We start from the raw sequence: 23,327 nt of genomic DNA, 5'->3' as shown, positions 1-23,327 counted from the left end.
TGATATCATTACGCTAATCTCATCTTTGATCGTTTATGTTATAATTTTATTTATGGTTGATAATGTTTAATATTCATTTTTAGCTAATTTAAAATATTGTTTTGCATCTTCATTTCATAGAAGCTTGAAATGTGCATTTTTCATCTTTTTGAATGGATGTCTTATTGATAATTTTTTTGCTATACTTAAAATTTGCATTTTTTTGTGTCACTCTAACATGCTGGTGTGTATTTATATATTTTTAATTTTTTTTATATCCATTTGACGTGTTACTATGTATTTATATTGCTCCTCTCAATGTTTCCAGGTCCAGATCATATTGTTAACAATTTTGGCCACCCTACTCTTGTGAAAATCCGATCATTTAAATTTTTATAAATATTCATTTTAGTTTATTATGTTTCAAACAATTTTGACTATATTATTTTGTGATGCCTTATAGATGTTATTCCAAAATTGTATTAATTTTATATTTTACTTGGCGTTTTACTTGTGAGGCTGATCAACATGTACATTTTTAAGATAAGGACGGTTTATTTTGACCATCAATCACTGTTTTAATTGTCTTTCTCATCAGAACGCATTTCCTCTATCTGGTCTGTCTAACACGCACCTGCTTTCTTTGGATGCTTTGCTGGCCATCATTGACAGTATTGAGGAGAACTGCCATTATCGCATGAATAATAATTTGAAGAAGGATTCTGCCGATGGCCCTCATGACAATAATGGTGAGAGTTGAGGAGTTTTGTACACGCTGGTACTGACTATCAAAATTATGTGATCAGTTTTAGCTAGTGCTGTGGGAATTGATCGCATTATAATAACAACCTCATCTGAACATTTTTTTGTCAGATGTTACTATTAAGAAGTGCAATAGTCATGTTAACATATCAACGGCAACCTCACCGGGTTTCGGTTCTCTTGACAACCTACCTCATATATTGCCTTCAAATACTCGTTAGTTTTCTGTTTTGTTTTACAAAGTATTTTTAATTATAAAATAGCTTAATCCATTTTAAAAAAGAAGATAATGTTTTGTAATTATAGATGTAGAGTGACATTTCAAAGAAATTATTTCCTCCCTAGCACAAAATATCCATAGTCATGCTCCCTACGGCTGCTTTTATTGTGTATTTATTCATTAACTTGTTTTTCATTTTATTTGTTCTAAATCAGACCGTTAATGATTTTAAATGGAAGTAAAAGAACAAAACTTACAATTTTTATGTTATATTTTAACTTTTGCTTTCTCAGATGCATGTTTTCTAGACCATTTGATCATTTGTCCTTTTGAATTAGCGTGTTGCAACTTCATTTTCTTCGAGATGGATTGGACTTAATTTTGCTTTCTTTTTTATTTTATTCAAAACCGTAATTAAATTAATTATTCAGAATCCCTGGTGTCCAAATCTCTATCAACCAGTGAGTCAGCTTTTCAGACAGCACTTAAATCTCCCAAGATAAGACCGAACAGGATACCTCCTTCCCTTAAGATTCCCAGCTCAGACGAGCTCAATACTGTCAAGTACAAGAAGAAGGTGGGTAACTGATTAATGTGATTAAGTAAATATATACGATGATAAAATTTTGATAATATTGTTCTTTGTAGTCACTTCAATTTGCTGTTGCAGCCACATGCTGTTGTTTCTCCATACTCGTGTTTGGGCAATATATTCATTTTTTGATGACGTTGATTTATTGGCATCCATTCCCTATTCGTCTAATGTTTTGTATGTACATCACACCATCACACTCATGCAACCACGTCACATCCACTGATATGATGCAGATGATTTTGAACGCCTGCAGATATATCAAGCTGGAACAGAGCAGTTTAACGTGAAGCCACAAGAAGGCATCATGTTCCTTCAGAAGCACGGTCTTCTGTCTCAACAACTAGACCCTGGTGAGATCGTCTCGTTTATTAAACAAAATCCAAAACTTGATAAGAAACAGATTGGGGAGTTCATTAGCAACCGGAAAAATAACAACATTCTAGAGGCGTACCAAAAGTAATATTTTATTTTTATTATAAAAAACTGAAAATTAATTTTTTTGCGATTTTGGAGTTTCGGACGGACAGCATTCGAACTGGTCATGAATGTCGCAATAGCAACAAGGTAAGACATGGCACTTCAACTGTCTCTCTCAGCTAACTTGCCGGCAAAATTGTGATGTAACTTTTTTGTTATAAAATATTTAAAATACATTAAGTTAATTTTTTACGTTTTGTAAGACAACACGTTAAACCTCGATGATGTTGAGTGTGTTTAATTTCATATCTCTTTAACGATATTTATTGAGAGCTACCTAATGAGTTTTAAATGTTAATGCGAGCTTTTTATGGGAATTTCATATTTTACATGATTGGCACAGATCTTTCAACTTTGAGAGCACCCGCATTGACGAAGCACTGCGCATGTATCTGGAAACATTTCGACTGCCGGGTGAAGCTCCAGTCATCTCTTACTTGCTGGAGCATTTTGCTGAACACTGGCATGTGAGTTTTTTTTGTATATATTTGCTCAAGAAATTTGAGCACTACAAAATTTTGTTAATGATATTTTTTATGATAAAAATACAATGGATTTCTATAAATAAGCTGATTTTCTAAACCAACGTAGAACAGACTTGACCCAATAACATTTTAAAATTCAATATAACCGTAAATAGAAAATGAACAATGAGCCATTTGAAAATGCTGATGCAGCATTCACTCTTGCATATGCTGTCATTATGTTGAATGTTGACCAGCACAACTTGAATGCTAAGAAACAAAATACTCCAATGACATGCGAGGTTTGTATTTTCAAATGTATAATTGTGTACGTGTTTGTTTAAATGTTCGGTTCAAGTTCTTCATCATTTTTAGTTTTGAAAATCTTTGTTCTCTCATGGCAGAACGGTTAAAAAAATCCTGTAAGCAATTGTGATGAAGTCGACATCTCTTAGAGAATAAGCAGTTAAAACTACTACTTCATAGCATTTTGACTAGGTTGACGTCAAGATGATTACGGCGATTTGATCCAAACTTATCTTCCATGTTTGAATTTATACAGCTATCACATCTAAACCATAAACTGAATCAGTGCTTAAAACATGCATGTTTAGTAATTTATTAATATATTTTTGACTTTTTACTTTTTAGAATTTCAAAAAAAATTTGTCAAAAGTTAATGGAGGCCGTGATTTTGATGAGGAGATGTTGGAAGAAATGTTTCAATCGATCAAGTTAGTTATTATCGCATCTTAAATCAGTTATAGTCACATGTTAGTAAACCAACAATTTAATTTGTTGCTCGCTAGTTTTCTAGCTCAACGAAAATATTCCGTTTCCTTTTTTGTTAGATAGTTGCAAAAAACTTATAACTGCCCCGCATTATATGCACAAGCATATTTTCCAGTGTAAAGTTTTCAAACTGTTATTATCAATGCTAGAAAGTCAGCTCTTTTTATGCTCGCTGTTTTGTAATGGTTTTTTACTTATTCAACAGTTTGTTGAATCTATTGTTTTTAATATATTTGTGGTTGTTGATTTAGTTTTTAAAAATTCTTTGTCTTATTTATTGTTATGGTAGTTATTACATTTTGAAGCATTCAGTGCTTGCTTGCGCTGATAAATGTTTTAATTTTCACTCCTTTATTTTACATGGTAAACATAAAAATACAGAACTTATGGAAATTCATTTTTTTTAATGCTTAAACTGATGAGTGCTATATAATTTATTAATTTAAATTTTTTTAATATTTATATCAAGAAACGAAGAAATTGTAATGCCTGCTGAACACACAGGTCTTGTCAGGGACAACTATTTGTGGAAAGTCAGTCATCTAGAATGTTTAAAAGTAGATTAAATTAAATACGAGGTGCTTCATTTCATGCAATTATAGAAATAGCAAAATGGATGTTGGTTATTCATACGATGATGTATTATTTTTAGTATATAATCAACAGAATAGTTTTCTTTTCAAATGATTGTACACATAAATTCGTCAAGTTATAAAAATAAGAAAAAATTGAAGTTTGTGATTATCATTCCAACCCGACCACATTAACAGGCGTTATTGCGTCGAAGTCAGTCAAAAGACCTCGGCTACCTGCATGCTGCTACTGGATGCTTCGATAGAGACTTATTTTCCATCGCATGGGGGCCCACTGTGGCCGCTCTCTCTTTCGTTTTTGATAAGAGCCCCGAAGATGCCATCATCCAAAAAGCCATAACAGGATTCAAGTTGGTCGTTTGTGTGATATGCTGATGCTTCAGTCTTTAGATAGATGTCCAACGAAGGTCGATTTATTAACAAACAAATTATAAATTATTAAATTTGCAAAATATAAAGGGCATGAATGATTATGCAAAATTAAGATTAACATTAATATATAAATTTAAGCCTAATCAATCATAAAATTTTAAAATAAAATTAGCATTACTTAGTAACTTTTGTGATAACCAAAACAAGCAAGCAAGCAAACAAACAAACAAACCTTAGGAAGTGTGCATACATATCTGCATATTATGAAATGAGTGACGTGTTCGATAACTTGGTCATCTCCCTCTGCAAGTTTACCACATTGCTTTGTTTTTCTGAGGTCTGTTCAACCTTTTCACTTTCTATTCAATTTCATTACATCACCAGTACCATCATCATTCGATAGTCTCACTTGATTTGGGTTCTAATAAAATTTTTCATCGAAATGAAGCTTTGAGCTAATATACCAATTATTATTCTATTCTATTAAGTTATAAATAAAAAATGCATTTTTTGAAACCGTGATGATGTTCATTGCGGTTTTCGGAGATGAAAGAATATGAAAGAGATGAAAGATGAAGGAATAGCATTGAGACTTCAACTTCAATCTGTGGCATCCTGTTATGTCATTTTTGTACCTTATGAGGAGGAGAGGATACCTAGTATCAACAGGACTTTGCATCACTTCTTTGAACACGTGGATCGTGTTGCCACTGTTTCCATATTAAGTCAACGTTGACAGATTCAAATGTTTCAGTCATTAAATGGTTCAAAATTTGTGCGCGGATATATTGGTCTCATAGAACTTGACAATCGGATTATTAATAAAATTACGAATAATTTTTGAAATATTTGTATCACATGCAAATAGAACGAATTCAAATTGATGTAAAATTAAGTTTAAACTATTGAAATATTCTAAATGTTTCATTTGATAAGTTTGGTAGGGTTCTACACAATTATTAACCGATGATATTCCAACAAATTATTGTCTTGATCACTACAAATTATTGTCTTGATAAATTTCTAAAAGGTCGTCATTCCGTATTGTAATTAATGCTGTTTGAAATGAAAAACTCACACTGTCACTGAGGAGCTTTGTCTTTGATCGACTTGAAACTTCAATTCAGTCGGTGAGATGGTGGGATTCATGAGTGTGTCGATAGTACTATAGTACGTCGAGCTGTTGAACGTACATAACTCGAGTCCTTTGCTCGTTCTGCGCACAGTGCAAAAGATTTATTTAACTGAAGCTGTGTTGAATCTATGATGACTGCTGAATCTTTTGTAAATTTGAACGAGGTTGACGTTTAATTCTTTGATGAAATTTTATTCTTTTTAGTTATTTGTTGAAGTGTAAATTTATCGTTAGGTTGACACATTTGTCAAGAGTTTTTATTGAGCTTTTTACACTTTTTGACAACGGGTATATTTTCTCACTTATTAAAACTAACACGGGGCTGTTTGTTAGCAGCTGATTTCAATTTACTAGATCAGTTGGAAAGTTTAAAGTTTCGCGATATTAGCAAAAAACACCAAATTTGGTGCATATTTACATCTCAAAAACATGTAAACCAACGTGTTGTACATTACACCAACGTGTTGTAAGTTAGCGTTTGTACACCAACGTGTTTTAACTCGATGCAGTCAGCTGATTCACTCGCCATCTCATTCGGCAACAACTTGAAAGCACAACTGGCTGCACGAACGGTATTTGCACTGACTCACAGACACAGCGACATCTTGCATGATGGATGGAGGAACATTCTGGAATGTATCACGCAACTGTTCAAGGCCAAGTTACTCACTGAAGTTCTTGTTAAAGTTTGTGTCTTTTTGTTCAGAGATCTTTAGATCAAACGTTTTGCTTTCTGGTTTAAATATCTGATTGTATAGATTGTTTATATATTCACGGTTCAATGTTTTTCAATTAACTAAAATTTTCATAATGTATAAAATGTGTTTTAATGCATTAATTAATTTTTAATAGCTACGTTTTTTGACATGTTTTTTTAGTTTTCATGTAAGTTACGTTTTCAATGAAACTGCGCCACAAGTACCTAATTATTTCGTGGCAGCGTTGCGCCAGATTCGGAAATAAATGTTTTTGAAAAATGAAAGTTTCAAGTTGTTGTCAGATGAACAAAAGAAACACTCAATTGTTATGCAGGTTGAAGATTTCCTCGATCCCAGTGGCCGCATATCAATCATTAGAGAGGAACAGTCAACTCAGCATCGGTTTGTCCATCATTCCTTTCAATCTGTCACTCGGTACAATCATCATCATCAATTATATGTTCATGAACAATTAGATGATGATTTTGTGTTTGAAGATGAAAAGCCATACGTAAATGCACTGTGGTGTCACTTTTTTTAAATTTTCCACGAAGCCATTTAAAAAATACTGACAAGTTATCTTGGCGTACAACAAATGAACTTTTCACATATATGTATGTATATATATATATTTATATGACCCTCCTCTTCACAGTCGCACCGACAATCGAAAAGTATAACTTTAAACGTTTGAATAGACGAACTATATGTTGATAAGCGATGTTTCTCATGATTTTGGCATCCACTTTATTACCTGACAATATTTTGAAGTATTCTTTTTTCGCTCTTCCGCCATCCCTCCTTGCATTGAAGTTTTAAATCTGTCCATAAGGTGAAGAAGACTGACTTTCTGAGCCAGTCAATCAATATTTTTTGAGTAATTTTGACCAGCTTAATTTCTTAACTAGTATTTCTTAACCACCATTTTCAGTATCCTAATTGTTAGTTTTTTACAGTCTTTCCACGAACCGACAGCTGCTGGTCTGCGAACCGTTGCTGCCTGTTGAACCGTCACTTTGAAATGAACTGCATTAGATAAACTAACATTAGCAAAGCAACCATTTTTACTTTATTTTGATTATTATAGAACACATAATTATTTTAGAATTTTATTTATTAATGCATCTTTTTCGTTTTTCTACCATCAGCTAGCATTATAAACGTTGAAAGTAATTTTCGTCACAATCAATAAACTCTTTATATATAATTTTTTGGTATCTTCACTATTGTATACTCATCATTAAACTTCATGTTTTACACTCACGTCTATCACTGACATCTGAGAGATTTGAGTTATCAGTAAATTATTGGGTTAAGAATTAGTTATTGAGTTATGAGTCTTCGAGGAGTTCTTCTTTATTAGTTATTGAATTCAATATTGCGTGCGTGTGTTTTTCATTAAGATATGGATGTTTGGTTGTTAACTTGCCAAGGCCTGATACTTCAGGTTTGAATGCGTTGTAAAAAACTTTTTTCGCATTCTACCAGAACTGATTCGAGCATGTTCAGCAATCTGTACACCTTCTTCTCGCTTAGCAGTGATGCACCACAGTCAAAAACGCCCGCTTTGGAAGATCAAGATTCCATAAAGAGGGCACAGGATTGCATATTAGAGTGCCATGTGGAGCAGCTCATCATTGATAGCAAATTTCTTAGAGAGGAGTCACTGCAAGAATTATTAAAGGTTCTCAGATTTTAGTAATAATTATTTTGACGTGGAGAATATTAGTTTAAAATAACTTGTATAAATTAATTTCTATGTTATAATTAAACGCAGGCGCTCATATTTGCATCGAGATGTAGCGATGGCCTGGAGGACGCAGTGCATGGTCAGCATGGAGACGAAGAGACGCAGGTGCTCAGACTGGAATTGCTCTTCAAAGTAGTTCTTCAAAATAGGTGAAAATGAAGATTTGGTGATTATAAAAATTTGGTGGTGGTGGGGATGTTGTTGTTGTTGTTGTTGCCCTTCCTTAGATGTTCAGTGGGCGCTCCAGGCAAGGCTTGAGCCAGTTTGCCACTGCGACCGGGTTCCTCATAAGTCTATGATCTTTGTATGGGGTTCCCGGAACAGCTAAACAGATGGGAGACATTGTCGGATGTTTATGGCAAAAATTGCAGATGTCGTTGTGCCCTCTGTCTATTTTTGCTCTGAAGCTCTTGAGAAGAATGCTTGGGCCAGAACGGGGTTGAACAAAGGTCCGTCTGATTGCCCTGGGTAAACATTTTTCTGATTTGTTCATTTTCGGTGTTGGTGGTGGCCATCCGTTGAGCAGCACCGGCGCTAAATATGGTTAAGAAGCGGTTTTGGCGGCGTTGCTATGGAGACTGGAGGATGCCTGCTTCATGGATACTTTGTTGATGGTGTCGGGTGGCACTTTTCCTACCGTCTGAGACCATCTTGAGCTGATGGTGCTCTTCATGTTGCGATGGGGTGCTTGGTGATGATAAGGATTTGGTGTGTGGCGATGTTGATGTGTGTTGTGATAAAGCTTGTTACATTATCGCAACGATTGTACTATTAACAAGTTCACTTATTAACATTTTTAATGATATTCAGATCGCAATCTTGCAAATAGTGATTTATTAATATAAAACAAAAGAGATTGATAGTTTAAATTGGGATGACTGAAATTCTACATGATTGTTAACTGGTTTCATAGATATTCAAACAGGATTGTGGACACTATATATATTATGTGGATAACTGATGGGTGTAATAGCGTTATGTAAGGGTAGTTATTATTGTTATCGACTTAGCAGCGTTAAAATAGTACTCAGTCAATTAGGCAGTTAAAATTCAGCAAATACTTTTATAGATTCATGTTTGCTCCATGTAAAGTCAGCTGCGACAATTTCATATTTACGTATACATCTAGGGATCGAATTGCTCCATACTGGTCGAGTATTGAAGATCACCTGTACAGCATCCTAGTGAACAGGACAGAGGCGACATTTCTTGTGGAGAGGGCAGTCGTTGGTATTCTGAGATTAGCTGTTAGGTTGCTCAGAAGAGAAGAACTTGCTCATCAGGTTTTCAAAATTTCATTTCATGAGTACATGCAACTTGGCGTTGTTTCTCTATTCATTATCCGTCTACAAATGATTCACATCGTAAAAATTGTTATTAATTTTCAACTTTGTTTAGGTCGTAATTGTAAACCACATCTTATTTCTTTTAACGACGCATCGAGTTTCATTTTCTAAATTATGTCTGTTTTCCAACAAATCTTAAGTGACGATATACATGAAAAGATGCTATCTTGAGATGAAACATTTTATAAGTGCAAACGATTTTTTATAAGGCACAACACTATGTTTTTAAAGTGCGAATAAAAGCTGGAGGGTTGTATGTGCTAGTTTGAGAAAATATTATGAAAAAAATATAAAAATATTAAGAGTTATTGAAGAAATGGAATTATAAATGAAGCGACTTCGTAATTGAAATATTTTTTTTTTATTTGACAGGTTTTAAACTCTTTAAGAATAATCTTATTGATGAAACCAGAAGTGATACACACGTATATATCGAGACATGTGGCATATGGAATGCATGATCTTTTGAAAGCCAATGCCTCCAGCATTCATACCACTGAAAATTGGCAGGCTAGTTTATATATATGAAATTTACCGAATTTTTAGCGTTGAGGATTTTACCAGTTGAATAAAGTATTATGTCATTTGTATATATTACAAAAATACGATGTCCACAGCTTATAAGACCGACGAGAAAATATTAAAAAGGATTGTAAACGGTAATGTAAAAACTATCAATGAAAATGGTAAATTAAAACTTGGGATTTATTACAGGAACAACAAAACGTCATCCTTTGTTCTTAAAAATAATTTCATGAAAAGTTAATGTGTTAATAATGAAGAGCAGTCATCTAATATATTCTTTCTTATAACTGTATATACGACAGTCTGAACCCAAATTTCATATATATATATATATATATATATATGTGTGTGTGTGTGTATATATGTATGTATATGTATATATATATATATATATATCATAATCAGCGTAAATTACTGGACGTCGTCTGACTAGATATGTTGAAAAAAACAAAATTCAGTGCTTTTTTAAGTTCGTGTAAATTAATTATATTTCAAATTGAGCAGATTATATTCAATATATTGTGCACGGTTGGAGCATGTATGGATACGTCGTCGTCAATGAACGATCACTGCAAGCCTCCTGATGAAGACGGTAGTATTTCATTAATTGCCCAATATATTCGCTCTCATTCGTTGGTCTCAAATTGTTTCATTTAAAATGTATAATAAAATGATTGATCGTCAATTACATAACAGATGTTTTGACCTTTTATTATTTTTATGTTCAAAGGTGCACAGTCGGATAGTGAATTGAATTCTGTGAAACGTGTATCCCAAGACAGAGGTTATACGTCAGACAGCGAGTTGTATGATGACAAAAAGTCTACATCAACTGAAAATAATGTCCCAGAAGATCTGGGCACACCATCGAAGATGTCTTCAGCTAAGAGTGCATCAAGTCTTCATTCTAATTGGCCAAATGTGAGTTCAAATGAGTTTCTATTTTACCACTCCTAAATACCTTATTCGACTCTTAATGTAATTAAAATTGGTGTTTATTTTCATTTACATATAAAAAGCTTTGCTTTATCTGCAGACATATCAGAAAAACTGCTCTCGCGAGAAATATGTGGATGGACCGAATTCTAACGAGCACCAATTTAATATCGAGCCACAGAGCTACTCCATTATTTTGAATGAAAATCTCGGTCGTCACGATTTGAAATCTTTTTCCAAATGCTGCGAAACATTGAGTTTCCTGGTCAGAGATGCAGCCCATATTTCACCATACAACTTTGAATCGTGCATCAGGACTATTCGAGTTTTTGTGGAGGCCAGTGTGGACGGGGGAGGTCCTTGTTTTTTTGTTATTTCAATTATTCTGATCGTTATTAATGTTAATAATTTTAATTATATTTTTTATTATACTAATTTTAATTATACCATTTTTACCACATTTCTAGAATAGTTTTATATTTTCAATTGCAATTCATTTAAATTTCAAAGAATTGTTTTTTGCTTAATTACATTTGGATTATTGAACTAATAATTGTAACGTAATCATTCAACAGTCCATTATAGGTGTTCGTATCAGGATTTGCAGCACCAGTCCTCAAAAAAACTTACTTCCCAGCATGGGACGCACTTCTTTAAAAGCTCGAAAATGAAGAATAGGAAAGATGCATCATCAATGCGCAAGTCTCGGTCGTCACCAAGTCATCTCCTGGGACCAAATCGTCCAAACAACAACAACGTGATGCCCTCGGATGACGAGGATGGTGATTCAGATGCTTATCAGACCATTTCAATACAGCTCCTGGATCTCATGCATACACTGCACACGAGGGCTGCCGCAATTTTTAACAGTTGGGCTGAAGAAAAACAGTGGAGTGAGGAGGCTATAAGGAGGAAGATGGCAGATGTTGCTGATGATGAACTGAAAGTTGCTGAAGATGAGGTTGGTCACTTTGTTCATGTATCTAACAAAAGTAATGTCATTTAATCATTACTAGCAGTTCTACTTTGTCCACAATTTTTTATTTTGTCCATGTTTTCAAAAAATTTCAGTATTTCGAGCCATATAATTTACACGACTAGGTTACCCCTGCAATGCCAAGGAATACAACAGCACTAAGTGAGGCTCAGTTGAGCTCTACAACCACTTTATGGTCGGCATGTTGGTGTCCTCTTTTACAAGGTGACTAAGCAATAAAATCTTACACATATACATTCATTATTAAATATAAGAATAGATATTGTTATTATTATTATTTATTAAAGTCAATTTGTACAGCGCCTAATAACAAAAAAAAATCTCAAAAAACGTCCCTAAAAATAAATGAACAAACCAAACATTAATCAAACGAAGACAAAGACATGGTTAATTCTCCGAAAATAAATGGGCTTTCACCTCCTTTTTAAACAAAAACAATGATAGATCTGGTCTTCTTAGAAACGCCGGTAGACTGTTTCAAACCACCGGTCCATCCAGCAACAGCAATATTGCGTGATCCGGTCTGTAAATTTGTTGTCGGCACAACCAGGAGGTTCATGTCATTTGATCTCAATTGCGAACCCAACACAGATGTTTTTCTGATGAACATGTCTGCCAAATACTGTGGTGCTAAACCATGTAATGACCGAAACGTTAAGACAGCAATTTTGAAAATTATTCTTTCAATTTTTAGCCAGTGTAGGTCATTCAAGATTGGAGTCACGTGATCGAACTTCAGATTTTTTGTGACAAGTTTTGCAGCTCGATTTTGAATAGACTGAAGTACAGCTATTGACTTGTCAGGTATTTTAAAGTATAAACTGTTACAATAATCTAATCTGGATGTAATAAAAGCATGTACCAGTGTTTCCATGGCAGATCTGTTCAAATAGTGTCGAATCTTGAACAATTTTCTGAAATGCATCATACTTGCAATTGATAGCGACTTTATTTGATCTTTCATTGAGAGCTTGCTATCCAACCATACCCCCAAATTCAAGGCTGTAGAAGCAAATGATACTTCAACGTCACCAACTTCAACCGAGTTTATATTAAGTCTTGACAACTGCCTGCTGCCATGTACCGACAGGAAGCAACTGAGTTTTACCCCGGTTCAACTTCAAGGAATTGCTCAACATCCAACGTTCAATCTCCATCAAACAACCAACAAGTTTATCAATCACGGGCTGAAATGTCTCTGGATGACCTGTAGCCACTATCTGTATGTCATCTGCATACGCATGACCAACAAGTCCATGCGACATTATTATTTTAATTATATCCGATGTAAAGAGTAGAAACAAAACTGGTCCTAGCACTGATCCCTGAGGAACACCTGTTTTTATCCCCTTGACAGATGATAAGACTTTTCTAAACAAAACCTGCTGAGTTCTACCCGTTAGATATGATTCAAACCAGGCGAGTACCGTTCCTGAAACTCCAAAATTATTCTGCAATTTTACCAGAAGCTTGTTATGATTAATGCAGTCAAAAGCGGACGACATGTCGAGAAAGGAGAGTAATGATATCTTCCGATCATCCATGCCTGCAAACATGTTTGACAACACATGAAGCAATGCAGTTTCAGTTGAGTGGTAACACCTGTAGGCCGATTGGTTGAGTGGCATTAAATTGTTCGTCGTTAGATAATTCATCAGGAAATCAAGAACAACACGCTCCAAAACCTTTGAAACAAAGGAAAGGTTTTATAATGGTCTGTAGTTACTCACCTCATTTGCATCTAAGTTAGCTTTTTTCAAAATCAGTTGAATTATCGCGTGCTTACAGTTAGAAGGAAATTTACCAACGCGTAAACAGAGGTTTACAAAACTCGCCAAAAAGCAGACAAATGAGTCCAAATATCTTTTAAAGTTATGCGTAGGGATTATGTCTAAACTGCACGATTTCGTTGGTGATTTAAGTACCGTTTCCCTCAACTGAGTTTCAGTAACCAACGGAAAGCATGAAAACGTACATTTATTCAACATCGAGACTACTTGAAGCGGAAATCCAGAATGTGCATTTGTTGTTTCTGTTATCCTAGCAGTTTTATCTTCAAAAAATTGTAAAATCTGATCAGCGTTTAGAGCGTTGTTATCATTAAATGAATCGTTTTCCGAACTTTTATCTAACATTTTATTGATTTTTTTGATTTCTGTTACTACTTACGACATCGTTCCAATAATGCGTACGCTTGTCAGAAAAGAGTCTGTTTTTAGCCATCAATGAGAGTGTCCATCTTTTTTTCCGCCCACTTTCCGGACGGTTCCTATAAATTCTTTCCATCTTCCTACAGAATCGCTTTGCACGTCTACACTCACCAAGGTGCAGCCTTTGTCTGCCTACGATAAATCACCCGCATAGGCACTAAATTGTCAAAAATTCGTTCAATTTCACCACTAAACACAGCCAATTCATAATCCACATCATTAGATTGACATTTTTTTGCCACAGGAGAGTTCGCTAGTGCTTCAACAAAACATTTTTCGTTCAGATCTTTCCACGGCCTGATACATGCTTTCACCAATTTTGGTCGGACTTGATTAAAAGCCACTCTCACACCTACGTAACTGTGGTCTGAGTATACCGAACACGGGTCAATCTTAGTATCAAGAATTGGAAAATCATGTGAACAAATTACTAGGTCTTACGTACCTCCCGACACATGCGTTTGTTGATTAACATGATTGACCAACTGGAACGAATCAAGTATCTCATGTAGTCGTAGAGTGAAAGGACTATCCCTCTTTTCAACGTGAATGTTAAAATCACCCATAAGTACAACATGAGTCTCCGACATTGTAATAAACTCTAACATAGAAATCAACTCTTCAAAGAATAATGAAGTCGTCTGTTCCGAGCCAGGTCTGTAGAGGGCAATTAAACAGAACTGATCAATTCCAATCTTCATAGATGTCATGTATCATCTTATTTAAAATTATGTTTTTATCATATGTTGAAAATTATACGCTATAACAAATCTCAAACAGAATCTACAGCGTCAGCAACAACTACCTATAGTTATAACCTGCCAATTCAATTAAATCAAATAAGTTAGAGAGCAAAGCATTAATAAATTATTATTAAATTGAATATTTTGAACTGACGAAATTCAGAAGATATGTTGTTAGATTATTACTAACAACAACGATATGGTCAGATGAACGATTGTTTGAAAATTGTTCTTGTGATGTTCTTGCAATCTCACAGACCAAATTGGATCCAACTTTCCTTGTGTATTGTTTTTCAGATTCTGTGGATTTTAAGATTTTATTCTATAACCACATTTCTCTTTCTTTTCATCAACTTTTTCTTTCTTGTTTAGATTTTATTGTGTTTTAACCAATTGTGCTTTCTAACTGTTAATTTTACATCTGCATGTAAGTTATCTTTTGTTCACATTTTCTGTCTATCAATTTTTTTTAAGTTCTCTGTTTATCATTTAATAAAATATTCTGAAATTTCTGTTTTTCTTCCTAAATGTTTCATCTAATTTAATCTTACTCAGTCATATTAGGTCTTCATATACATTTATTCCATACTATATCTAACTTACCTGACATTTATCAGCAATCTTCGTTATATTTCCAGACCAATGTCAACTTGGCTTGTGGAAGATTCTTTTCTATCCAACTTTATGATTGACTGATTTTGTTGTGCTCATGCCAGCCATTTTTTTTATTTTACTCTATCACATTTGTGAAACAATCATCTTTTTATTGCAGCGGAACGCGATCTTTAACTTCTTGATTTTTAATGCTACGCACATGTATTGATTGAGGGCATTACATCTGAAAAGTCGCAATCCTCGTTTGGACCAATCTACAAATGAGCCTGCATTGTTTATTTCAACCAACTTAATCAATTTTTGAAGTTTTCCAGTAAGGTACCAGCAAGCACATTGTTCATTTTCTAGTTTTTAGTTTGCGCCCCTTTCAAAATTAATGTTAAGGATGAAAATAATTGAAAGTTTTTCTCAAGTTGAATACTTTTATTGAACGAGATTTGTACAAGCTGCTAAATAAAACTGTTAGAAAAAATTTAATTACGGCATATTTTTCAGGCATTGCTCGTTTGTGCTGCGACAACCGCAAACAAGTGAGGAACCATGCACTGACCTACCTTCAACGGGCGCTTCTTGTACACGACCTTCAAGTTCTGAAGGCTGATGAATGGCAGGATTGCTTCAGCAAAGTTTGATTTCACTGAATTTTATTTTCATTTCAATTAATTTTAATGAAAAATCAGTAAAGGTTTTGGTTTGGTGTTGAGAAAATTTTTGTGATATAAAATAGAGAAGAGTAGAGAATGTATTTGTGGGTGCAGAGTGTTGATGTGGTTTATTAATTTTAGTTCATTTTTATTTTTTTAAATTCATTTTTTTTAAACACAAAAAATATTCCAATATGCAAGAAAATGCATAAATAATATTAAGAAATGAAATGACAGGAACTAAAACGAATGCAAAAAATAATAAAAAAAGAAAAATAAATTTAAAAATAATTTAAAAATTAAATGAAAAGTTTAGGTTAAAATCATCATAGATGAAATTTTTTATGAACTTTTTAAATGGAATATTTTAGCCTATGTTAATAATATTACCTTTGAAGCGTGTTTGTGCTATGTTTTGATAGTGGATACTAATAAAAAGCCGATAGAAACCTCATGTGTGTCATGAGGGTTTAGGGCAACATTGTATCGAGTGGATGATAGATATCTTAATTTTGGATGGCTAGACAAAGCCAGTGTAGATCATCAAAGATGAGCTACACTGTTTTTTAAAAATTTTAAATTTTTTAACGAGTTAATGAAATTTACGTAGGGTCAAAAGGATAAGAACAAAATTTTTAAAAGTTCATTTAAAATTTAAATAATATTAAAACATTTTAATTGATATTGTTTTCTCTATTTCTTTCAATTATCCGTAAAAAATTATTTCAAATTTTAAATTTACAATAGTAATATTTATTTCAAATTTAAAATGAAATGAAATATTAAGTGATGCTTTAAAATTGGAATTCCAAAAATATAAACGATGTTTTAATTAATTTATTACTTTATCTATTTTATTCAATTCACGTCAAAACACTCCTGGAAGGATAATTTAAATAATGCATGATAAATTAGTCTAAACAAGTTCTCGGTTCTAACACTATCCATCAGCGGAAGACCTGAGAAGCAACCTACTGCTCTACTCAATCATTAAAATCCAATCACTGTAAAAATCGTTATTTTTGAACTATCTGAATTATTAAACATCCAACAAATATTAAGTGTCATTTTGATTTAAATTACTATAGAAACAAGCTGCAAACATTTTATTTAATTTGACCTATATTGGAAAATGATGTTAACTGTTTTAGCCATTTTGAAGCGCTTTGTACGGTTAATAATTTTTTTATTAAATCTAAAGTTAAATTTAAGTCATTTTTTTTATTTAAAGTTGGTTGTTTTTTCACGTTTAGGTTTTGTTTCCACTTTTAAGTTTGTTATTGGAGACGTTGGATGGAGCCGACAGAGGTGGTGCCGAGGAGACAAGAATGAGAGCCTCCGCTCTGCTTTGCAAGGTTTCTATCATTCTTCACCCCAAACTTCTTTTTTCCCAATCCTTCTTTACATCAAACTTCTCTCTCAATTGTTCTTTTTTTTAATTTTTCAGTTGCTTTTTGTTATCAATTTGTTAGTAGTAAAAATTTGCATCAGCATTATTAGTGCTTCTTATTTATTTGATTGAAATTATCATCAAAACTTACATATCTTGATGTATTTCTGATATTTGTTTGGTCACGATTTTGTAGTTAAATTGAACTTTCAATGTTCTTATTTTTCAATCAATCAACATTGTTGCAACTGATTCATTGTTCAGTGTCTAGTTATGAATTTGGTAGAAGGACGTAGTTTAAAATGAATGTTTTTTATTGATATGATACAGGTCTTCCTACAGCATCTCACTCCTCTTCTCAATCTTTCAACATTCACTGCCTTGTGGCTCACCATACTTGATTTCATGGACAAATACATGCACGCTGATCAAAGCGATTTACTGGTTGCTATTCATTTTTATATTTTCCATCCTGTATTATTTTATGAATGGTCTCAATTAAAAAATATTAAAAAGTATTTCCATTTGTTGATGCAAAGACGTTATAATTTTATTGCACCCGAAATCATGCAATTGGAAAAGCATTTAAAAAGTGATTGAATTCCATTTAAAAAGTGATTCTATTAATGGTATAGAATAATTAATTCTAATAAACAAATTATATATGATCATATTTCCATAATAATATTAAACCATTAATTATCAAAAGCTCTGTGAATGAGTTGGAAAGAGATTTGGATAATTTAATATATTGGTCTAATTTATATGGAATTATGAATATACAAAATTTGTTTGTTATTGATAGAATTGATTATTTATTAACATTCTATATGTAGTCAGTTTATTTTTGTGATTCTATTTATGTAGGGCTATAATTATTTAAATCAATTATTATGAATATTATTATTTTTTATTTTACTTTTTATTACAAGTTAACTTTCGTTTTTGGAGCTGGGTGGGGTATTGTGTGGAAAGAAATGGTCAGTGAAGATGAAAGGGATGGTATATAAAGCATGTGTGAGAGCAGCGATGGTATATGGTGGTGAAACTTGGGTGTTGAGGAGAGAGGAGGAAAGTGTACTGCAGAGGGCTGAAAGAGCTATGGTGAGGATGATGTGTGGGGTTAAAGTGAAGGATAGGAGGAGTAGTACAGAGCTGATGTTAATGATGGGACTGAATGAGGACATTGTGACATTGATAAGGAGATCGAGATTGCGGTGGTATGGACATGTGTTGAGAAGGGATGAAAGGGTCGGGATTAGGCGAGCGTTGGAGTTCGAGGTTGAAGGAGTGGTAGGAAGGGGTCGTCCGCGATTGGGATGGAGAGAGCAGGTGGAGAAGGACAGGATGAAGGCGGGGTTGCGTGATACTGAGGCGAGTGACAGATGTAGATGGCGTCGAGGGGTATTTCGGTTTCATCATAGGTAGCCAAACGGCAACCCCCGATCTCGGGGAAAATGTCGTCTAAACGTGTGTTGTTGTTGTTGTAACTTTCGTTTTTGCGTTTTTGGTTTTTGCGTTTTTTTCTCATATGGTTTAACAATTCTTGTCTAATAAGTATTCTGTCTCGTTCTATTTTATTTTACTTTTTTTTATTGATATTTATGATTACTTATAATTATTTAATTTTTATTTTGTTATTTGTTTTTTAATTTATTTTATTAAATTTGATTATTACTATTTAGTTATATTACCTGAGCATATGGGCCTGGCCTGCTCTCATATTTTTTTCTCTCTTGAGTAAATGGATGTACAAATGATTCAATTATGTGCATAAACAACTTCGTCATCTCAGTTGGAAGCCATTCCAGAGTCTCTGAAGAACATGTTGTTAGTCATGCATACAGCCGGCATACTACAAGAGAAAGCGGATATGGATGAGGAACAACTTCAAAAAGTCGATGTTGTAGATAAAGAAGATGCAAGCACAGATCATCATACTCGAATGGAAAACCAACTGTGGAAACTGACTTGGGATCGCATTAATGTTTTTCTTCCAACCCTTAAGGAGGAAGTTTTCAAGAAACATGACGCAGGTTTCTGTTGCCCATTTCTAATTTTTAAAATTAAAATTTTAATGTAAAAATTTTTTGAACTCTTTATACAAATGGCCTTATTTGCAGAGGAACCAAAAACTTTGAAAGTTGAATTGTAAATACAAGCAATCTTATCATTTGCTCACGTTAGCCAGACAATTTCGTCATCTAATGTTAAACAGAGAAAATAAGTTTGTTTGAAAAAAAACGTAGGTAATTAAAATTTATCTATCTTTGAGTCAAGTTGCTGTGAGCTTATGTCGTCAATGTACTTTCCATCGTGCTTATTCTCACCAGAGTGTCGGAGTCGGAATTTTTTGAGGAGTCGGAGTCGGATTTTTTTTATTTATTTTTCTGAAAAATTTTTTGGGGTCGTGTTTTTTGGAAAATTTTAAGCCGAATTGCTGTTGGATGTTCTCAGATATGACATGGGTGGCTAAAAATAACATACGACGATGGATGGCTATGAATAACATATGAATCATTAAGTACGATAACATATGATGATGAGTGGCTAGGACTAACATATGAGGAAAAAATCCAAAGAGTGAATTGTGATGAATTTAGGCTACTAAGAGCCAAACTAATTTGCAATTACAAGCAGAATTCTTTTAGAATTCACTGAATTCAGATTTAACTCTAATAGTCAACTTTTGAAGAACCTCTATTGTGGGGTTGAATCTGAATTCGTGGTTAAATGAGCTGAATTGATAGTAATTAAATAATTTTTAAAAGTTGATAATTGATAACTAATAATAATTAAATTATTTTTTTCTAATTATTTATAAACTTTACCTAAACGTGACGAATTGACAGATGTACGCCCACTGTTGAAACTGCCCCCCGAAGACCCCACTCTTCCTGCAACTGATCAACCACTTCCTCAAATGTCGTCACCATCACTAGTTGCCCATCCAGCGGAGTGTTCCAGCGTCGTATCACATCATGCAACTTCGCATTCTCCCATTCAAACAACTGCACTAACTTCGTCGTCAAATCTCGATAATTCACAGAACGGCAAAGTAGAGCCACATGGTTTGTGTGTGTTTTAAAATTTGTTGTTCGATTCATTAGCACAAGTTGATCAAAAGTCAAACATCTATTTTGTGATTAAGATAATAATTCGAAGATGACTCATTGTTATATTTGCTCGTGAAATTTCACCTGAAAGCGATGTATCAGCAACAACTTTTTCAGTGTATGCTCTGAGGAGACATTGCTTTAGTTTGTTGATTTTTTGTTGCACGGCTCAGTATGACAGTTGGAAAGGTGAGAAAGTTGAATGAAGACAGGCGATGTGTTTTATGATCGAGGTCTGATGTTAATTATATAGGTTTGTTGGCGCTTGCCTGGATATGAGTTTCAATGTTAAAAAGCAGCAATTTTGTGACCAATGCGGAAAAATAGGCTGCCAACGAAGGAACGGAATGAAGGTGACAGGAATTATTTAAAATTAGTTGAAAAGTCGAGTTAGGTGATGGTACCTGCGTGTGATAGTTTAATTCGTAATAGAGTTAAAAAATAGAGGAAAAATGGAAATTGTCAACATGATCGGATTTAGAACAGTGCTTCGTGGTTCTCCAATGATGAGCGTAATCAAAGAAGATATCATGATTTACATGTTTGATGATATGGTTGCTGCAATGTTGGCGAGTTGAACGAAGATCATTGATGCCCATAGTTGATACCAATTATGTTTCCTGCATTTCGGTCACCCAGTTCTTCGAAGATACCATGCGGTACATATTTATGCAGTTTCGCTTGTGTGAAAGAACGCGATAAATATATTGAAAACTTAAAGTTCTGTTCAAAAGTTAAACTATACCTTAACTTTTTTTTAAAGAGGTAACAGATGACGTTTCACCGAAGTCTCAAAACTCTCCAGAAAGTTTGCTGACTTCGATGATAACCTCTATGAACATGCCCCATCAATATGTTCTCCACCCTCCACTCCCCCCCGTGACAGACCTACAACCAAGGGCCGGTCTGCCCCTCATCATCAACCAGGAGATACTTCAGAGCACTGTCATTCCCTTGATATCCAATCAAGTTTGTTTTGTGGTTGTTATCTATTTATTCTCATCTGTTCAAAAGTTTCTGATTAAACTCTTTTTATTTACAGCCGGGTCAAATGAAAATTGATTCTTCAGGACAATGAAGAAGCTGAACAATTATTCAACTACAATTTGTTAAATAGTGTTATTTATTTAACTTTCTATATGATTGTATATAATAATGAATATATATATATATATATATATATATATATATATATATATATATTCATTATAAATGAATAAAATAGGAAAGAGACCATAGTTTATACAATGGTTGTTTTCTACATGCATACGTAATCATACATACAAACGCACATACATATATACATAAACGCACACATATGCCTACATACGTACGTACATATTCATACATATATATATTTTAATTTATGAAATCTACCGAATTTCTAGCGTTGACTATTTTTTTATTACATTTCTCAATATTTCTAACCAAATTCTTGTCGTCATTATTTATTTTATTGAAGTTAGAATAATATACAGTTTTCCAATTCATTCTTGAGTGTATAGGACCTATTTCGATTTTTCAATCATCTTTAGCACTTGTTGCAGTTTATATAAAGAATTTGTATAACACAGTACTTCTTGCAGTTTATATAGGGAATTTGTATTCCCTATGTAAAATTCCCCATATAAACTGCAACAAGTACTGGATTATACTTTTCTTCTTCATCTTCTTTGTTGGTGTCTATTGTTATTTAGATTAGTAATTGGGCGTCGGGTTGGTAACAGTGCTATGTGTTTTGTTTTGTTATGTGTTTTTTTGCGGTTTATCAGTGTCTTTAATTTAATGAGAGCGATTGCGTTTGCATATCTTAGGTGTGCAAGCGCGGTCATTATTTTCTTGTTGTGAAGAAGTTGGCGGGTTATTGAAGTTATATATGTTGATTGTTAGTGGGGTTTTTTAGCACCATTCTGTGTAGGCATTTTGAAATGTCTAGTTTATAGATACCAGTATACGAATGTTGCTGACTCTTGATGTCGCGGTGTTAAATGCCAATAATTCAGTAAGATTCATGCAGTATGTATTTTCACACAGGTTTTATTCCTAATATAAATAATATATATATATATATATAACGCGCACTCAAAGTATGTATATATATATATATATATATTGGGTTAAGACTGTCAGAAATGCAATTATTGATGATAACAAAAATCACGACATGTTCGGCGTTAGTTAACTTTCTGTTTAACTTTACGATTTTTCTAACGGTTGATCGTTAATCATTTACAAGTTTTTTTAGTCCAGAACAAAAATTATGCTTGATAGAGCAAAAAAGCTTTTTTCGGTATTCCTATACCATCTTCAGTGTTCGAATTGATACGTTGTGTATGTGGCCAGATGCTCATACTGTGTCTCTACTCTGTTGATTCTTTGTTTGTTCAAATTGCTCATAGTTAAACAGGAAGTTAACTAACGCCGAACATGATATGATTTTTATCAATAATTGCATATATGTATATATATGTATATATATATATACATATATATATACATATTTATTTGTTGGAAGGAGACCATATTTTATACAGTATATGGAAATAAGGAAAATTTGAGAAAACAAACTTTAAATTGATTAATGCCTACAATTCGGTAGACTTTATACAATACTGTGTGTATGTGTATATATATATATATATATATATATATATATATATGTTGGTAATAGACCATAATTTTTTATCAATATTCTATAAATTCTACCGAATGTTTGGCGTTAATATGTTTGTAGTTCGTTTTTTCAATTTTTCTCACTAAAGTTTTTTAGTGAATGTTTAGTTTATTAAAATTCAAAATAAACGTATTTTCCGAATTCATGCTGCAAATAAGGCCATATTTCGATTCCGAATGAATCATTATCAGTGCTTTCTGCTGTTTATACAGGGAAATATTGACTTTGTCAAAATGAATTTAGATGGAGATTGACTTTGTCAAAGTGAATTTAGATGGAAATTAGGCGTCAGGT

The 23,327-nt window shown here is 33.4% G+C and overlaps 1 protein-coding gene across 1 annotated transcript in view; it reads left to right on the top strand.

Annotated features, from left to right (window-relative positions):
- HELRODRAFT_77812 (hypothetical protein) overlaps positions 1 to 19,326 on the top strand; it is a gene marked incomplete at both ends in the record, with an annotated part of 27,465 nt that extends 8,139 nt beyond the window's left edge. The window contains 25 exons of the mRNA XM_009018459.1: positions 578 to 734; positions 853 to 957; positions 1,393 to 1,538; positions 1,810 to 2,012; positions 2,377 to 2,500; positions 2,674 to 2,799; positions 3,149 to 3,231; positions 3,759 to 3,822; positions 4,060 to 4,232; positions 4,492 to 4,591; positions 5,899 to 6,075; positions 6,422 to 6,474; positions 7,576 to 7,771; positions 7,904 to 7,986; positions 8,967 to 9,120; positions 9,556 to 9,697; positions 10,244 to 10,303; positions 10,439 to 10,643; positions 10,828 to 11,000; positions 11,220 to 11,569; positions 11,794 to 11,845; positions 15,705 to 15,835; positions 17,107 to 17,208; positions 17,574 to 17,687; positions 19,039 to 19,326. Of these exons, the coding sequence (XP_009016707.1) occupies positions 578 to 734; positions 853 to 957; positions 1,393 to 1,538; positions 1,810 to 2,012; positions 2,377 to 2,500; positions 2,674 to 2,799; positions 3,149 to 3,231; positions 3,759 to 3,822; positions 4,060 to 4,232; positions 4,492 to 4,591; positions 5,899 to 6,075; positions 6,422 to 6,474; positions 7,576 to 7,771; positions 7,904 to 7,986; positions 8,967 to 9,120; positions 9,556 to 9,697; positions 10,244 to 10,303; positions 10,439 to 10,643; positions 10,828 to 11,000; positions 11,220 to 11,569; positions 11,794 to 11,845; positions 15,705 to 15,835; positions 17,107 to 17,208; positions 17,574 to 17,687; positions 19,039 to 19,326 (3,561 nt within the window). The remainder of the gene's footprint in view (positions 1 to 577; positions 735 to 852; positions 958 to 1,392; positions 1,539 to 1,809; positions 2,013 to 2,376; positions 2,501 to 2,673; positions 2,800 to 3,148; positions 3,232 to 3,758; positions 3,823 to 4,059; positions 4,233 to 4,491; positions 4,592 to 5,898; positions 6,076 to 6,421; positions 6,475 to 7,575; positions 7,772 to 7,903; positions 7,987 to 8,966; positions 9,121 to 9,555; positions 9,698 to 10,243; positions 10,304 to 10,438; positions 10,644 to 10,827; positions 11,001 to 11,219; positions 11,570 to 11,793; positions 11,846 to 15,704; positions 15,836 to 17,106; positions 17,209 to 17,573; positions 17,688 to 19,038) is intronic.
- Between the last annotated feature and the right edge of the window lie 4,001 nt (positions 19,327 to 23,327).

This window comes from Helobdella robusta, assembly GCF_000326865.2.
Source record: "Helobdella robusta unplaced genomic scaffold HELROscaffold_21, whole genome shotgun sequence".
Classification (NCBI taxonomy): domain Eukaryota; kingdom Metazoa; phylum Annelida; class Clitellata; order Rhynchobdellida; family Glossiphoniidae; genus Helobdella; species Helobdella robusta.
Note: the sequence above shows the minus strand (reverse complement) of the source record. Positions and strands in the feature narration are given on the sequence as shown.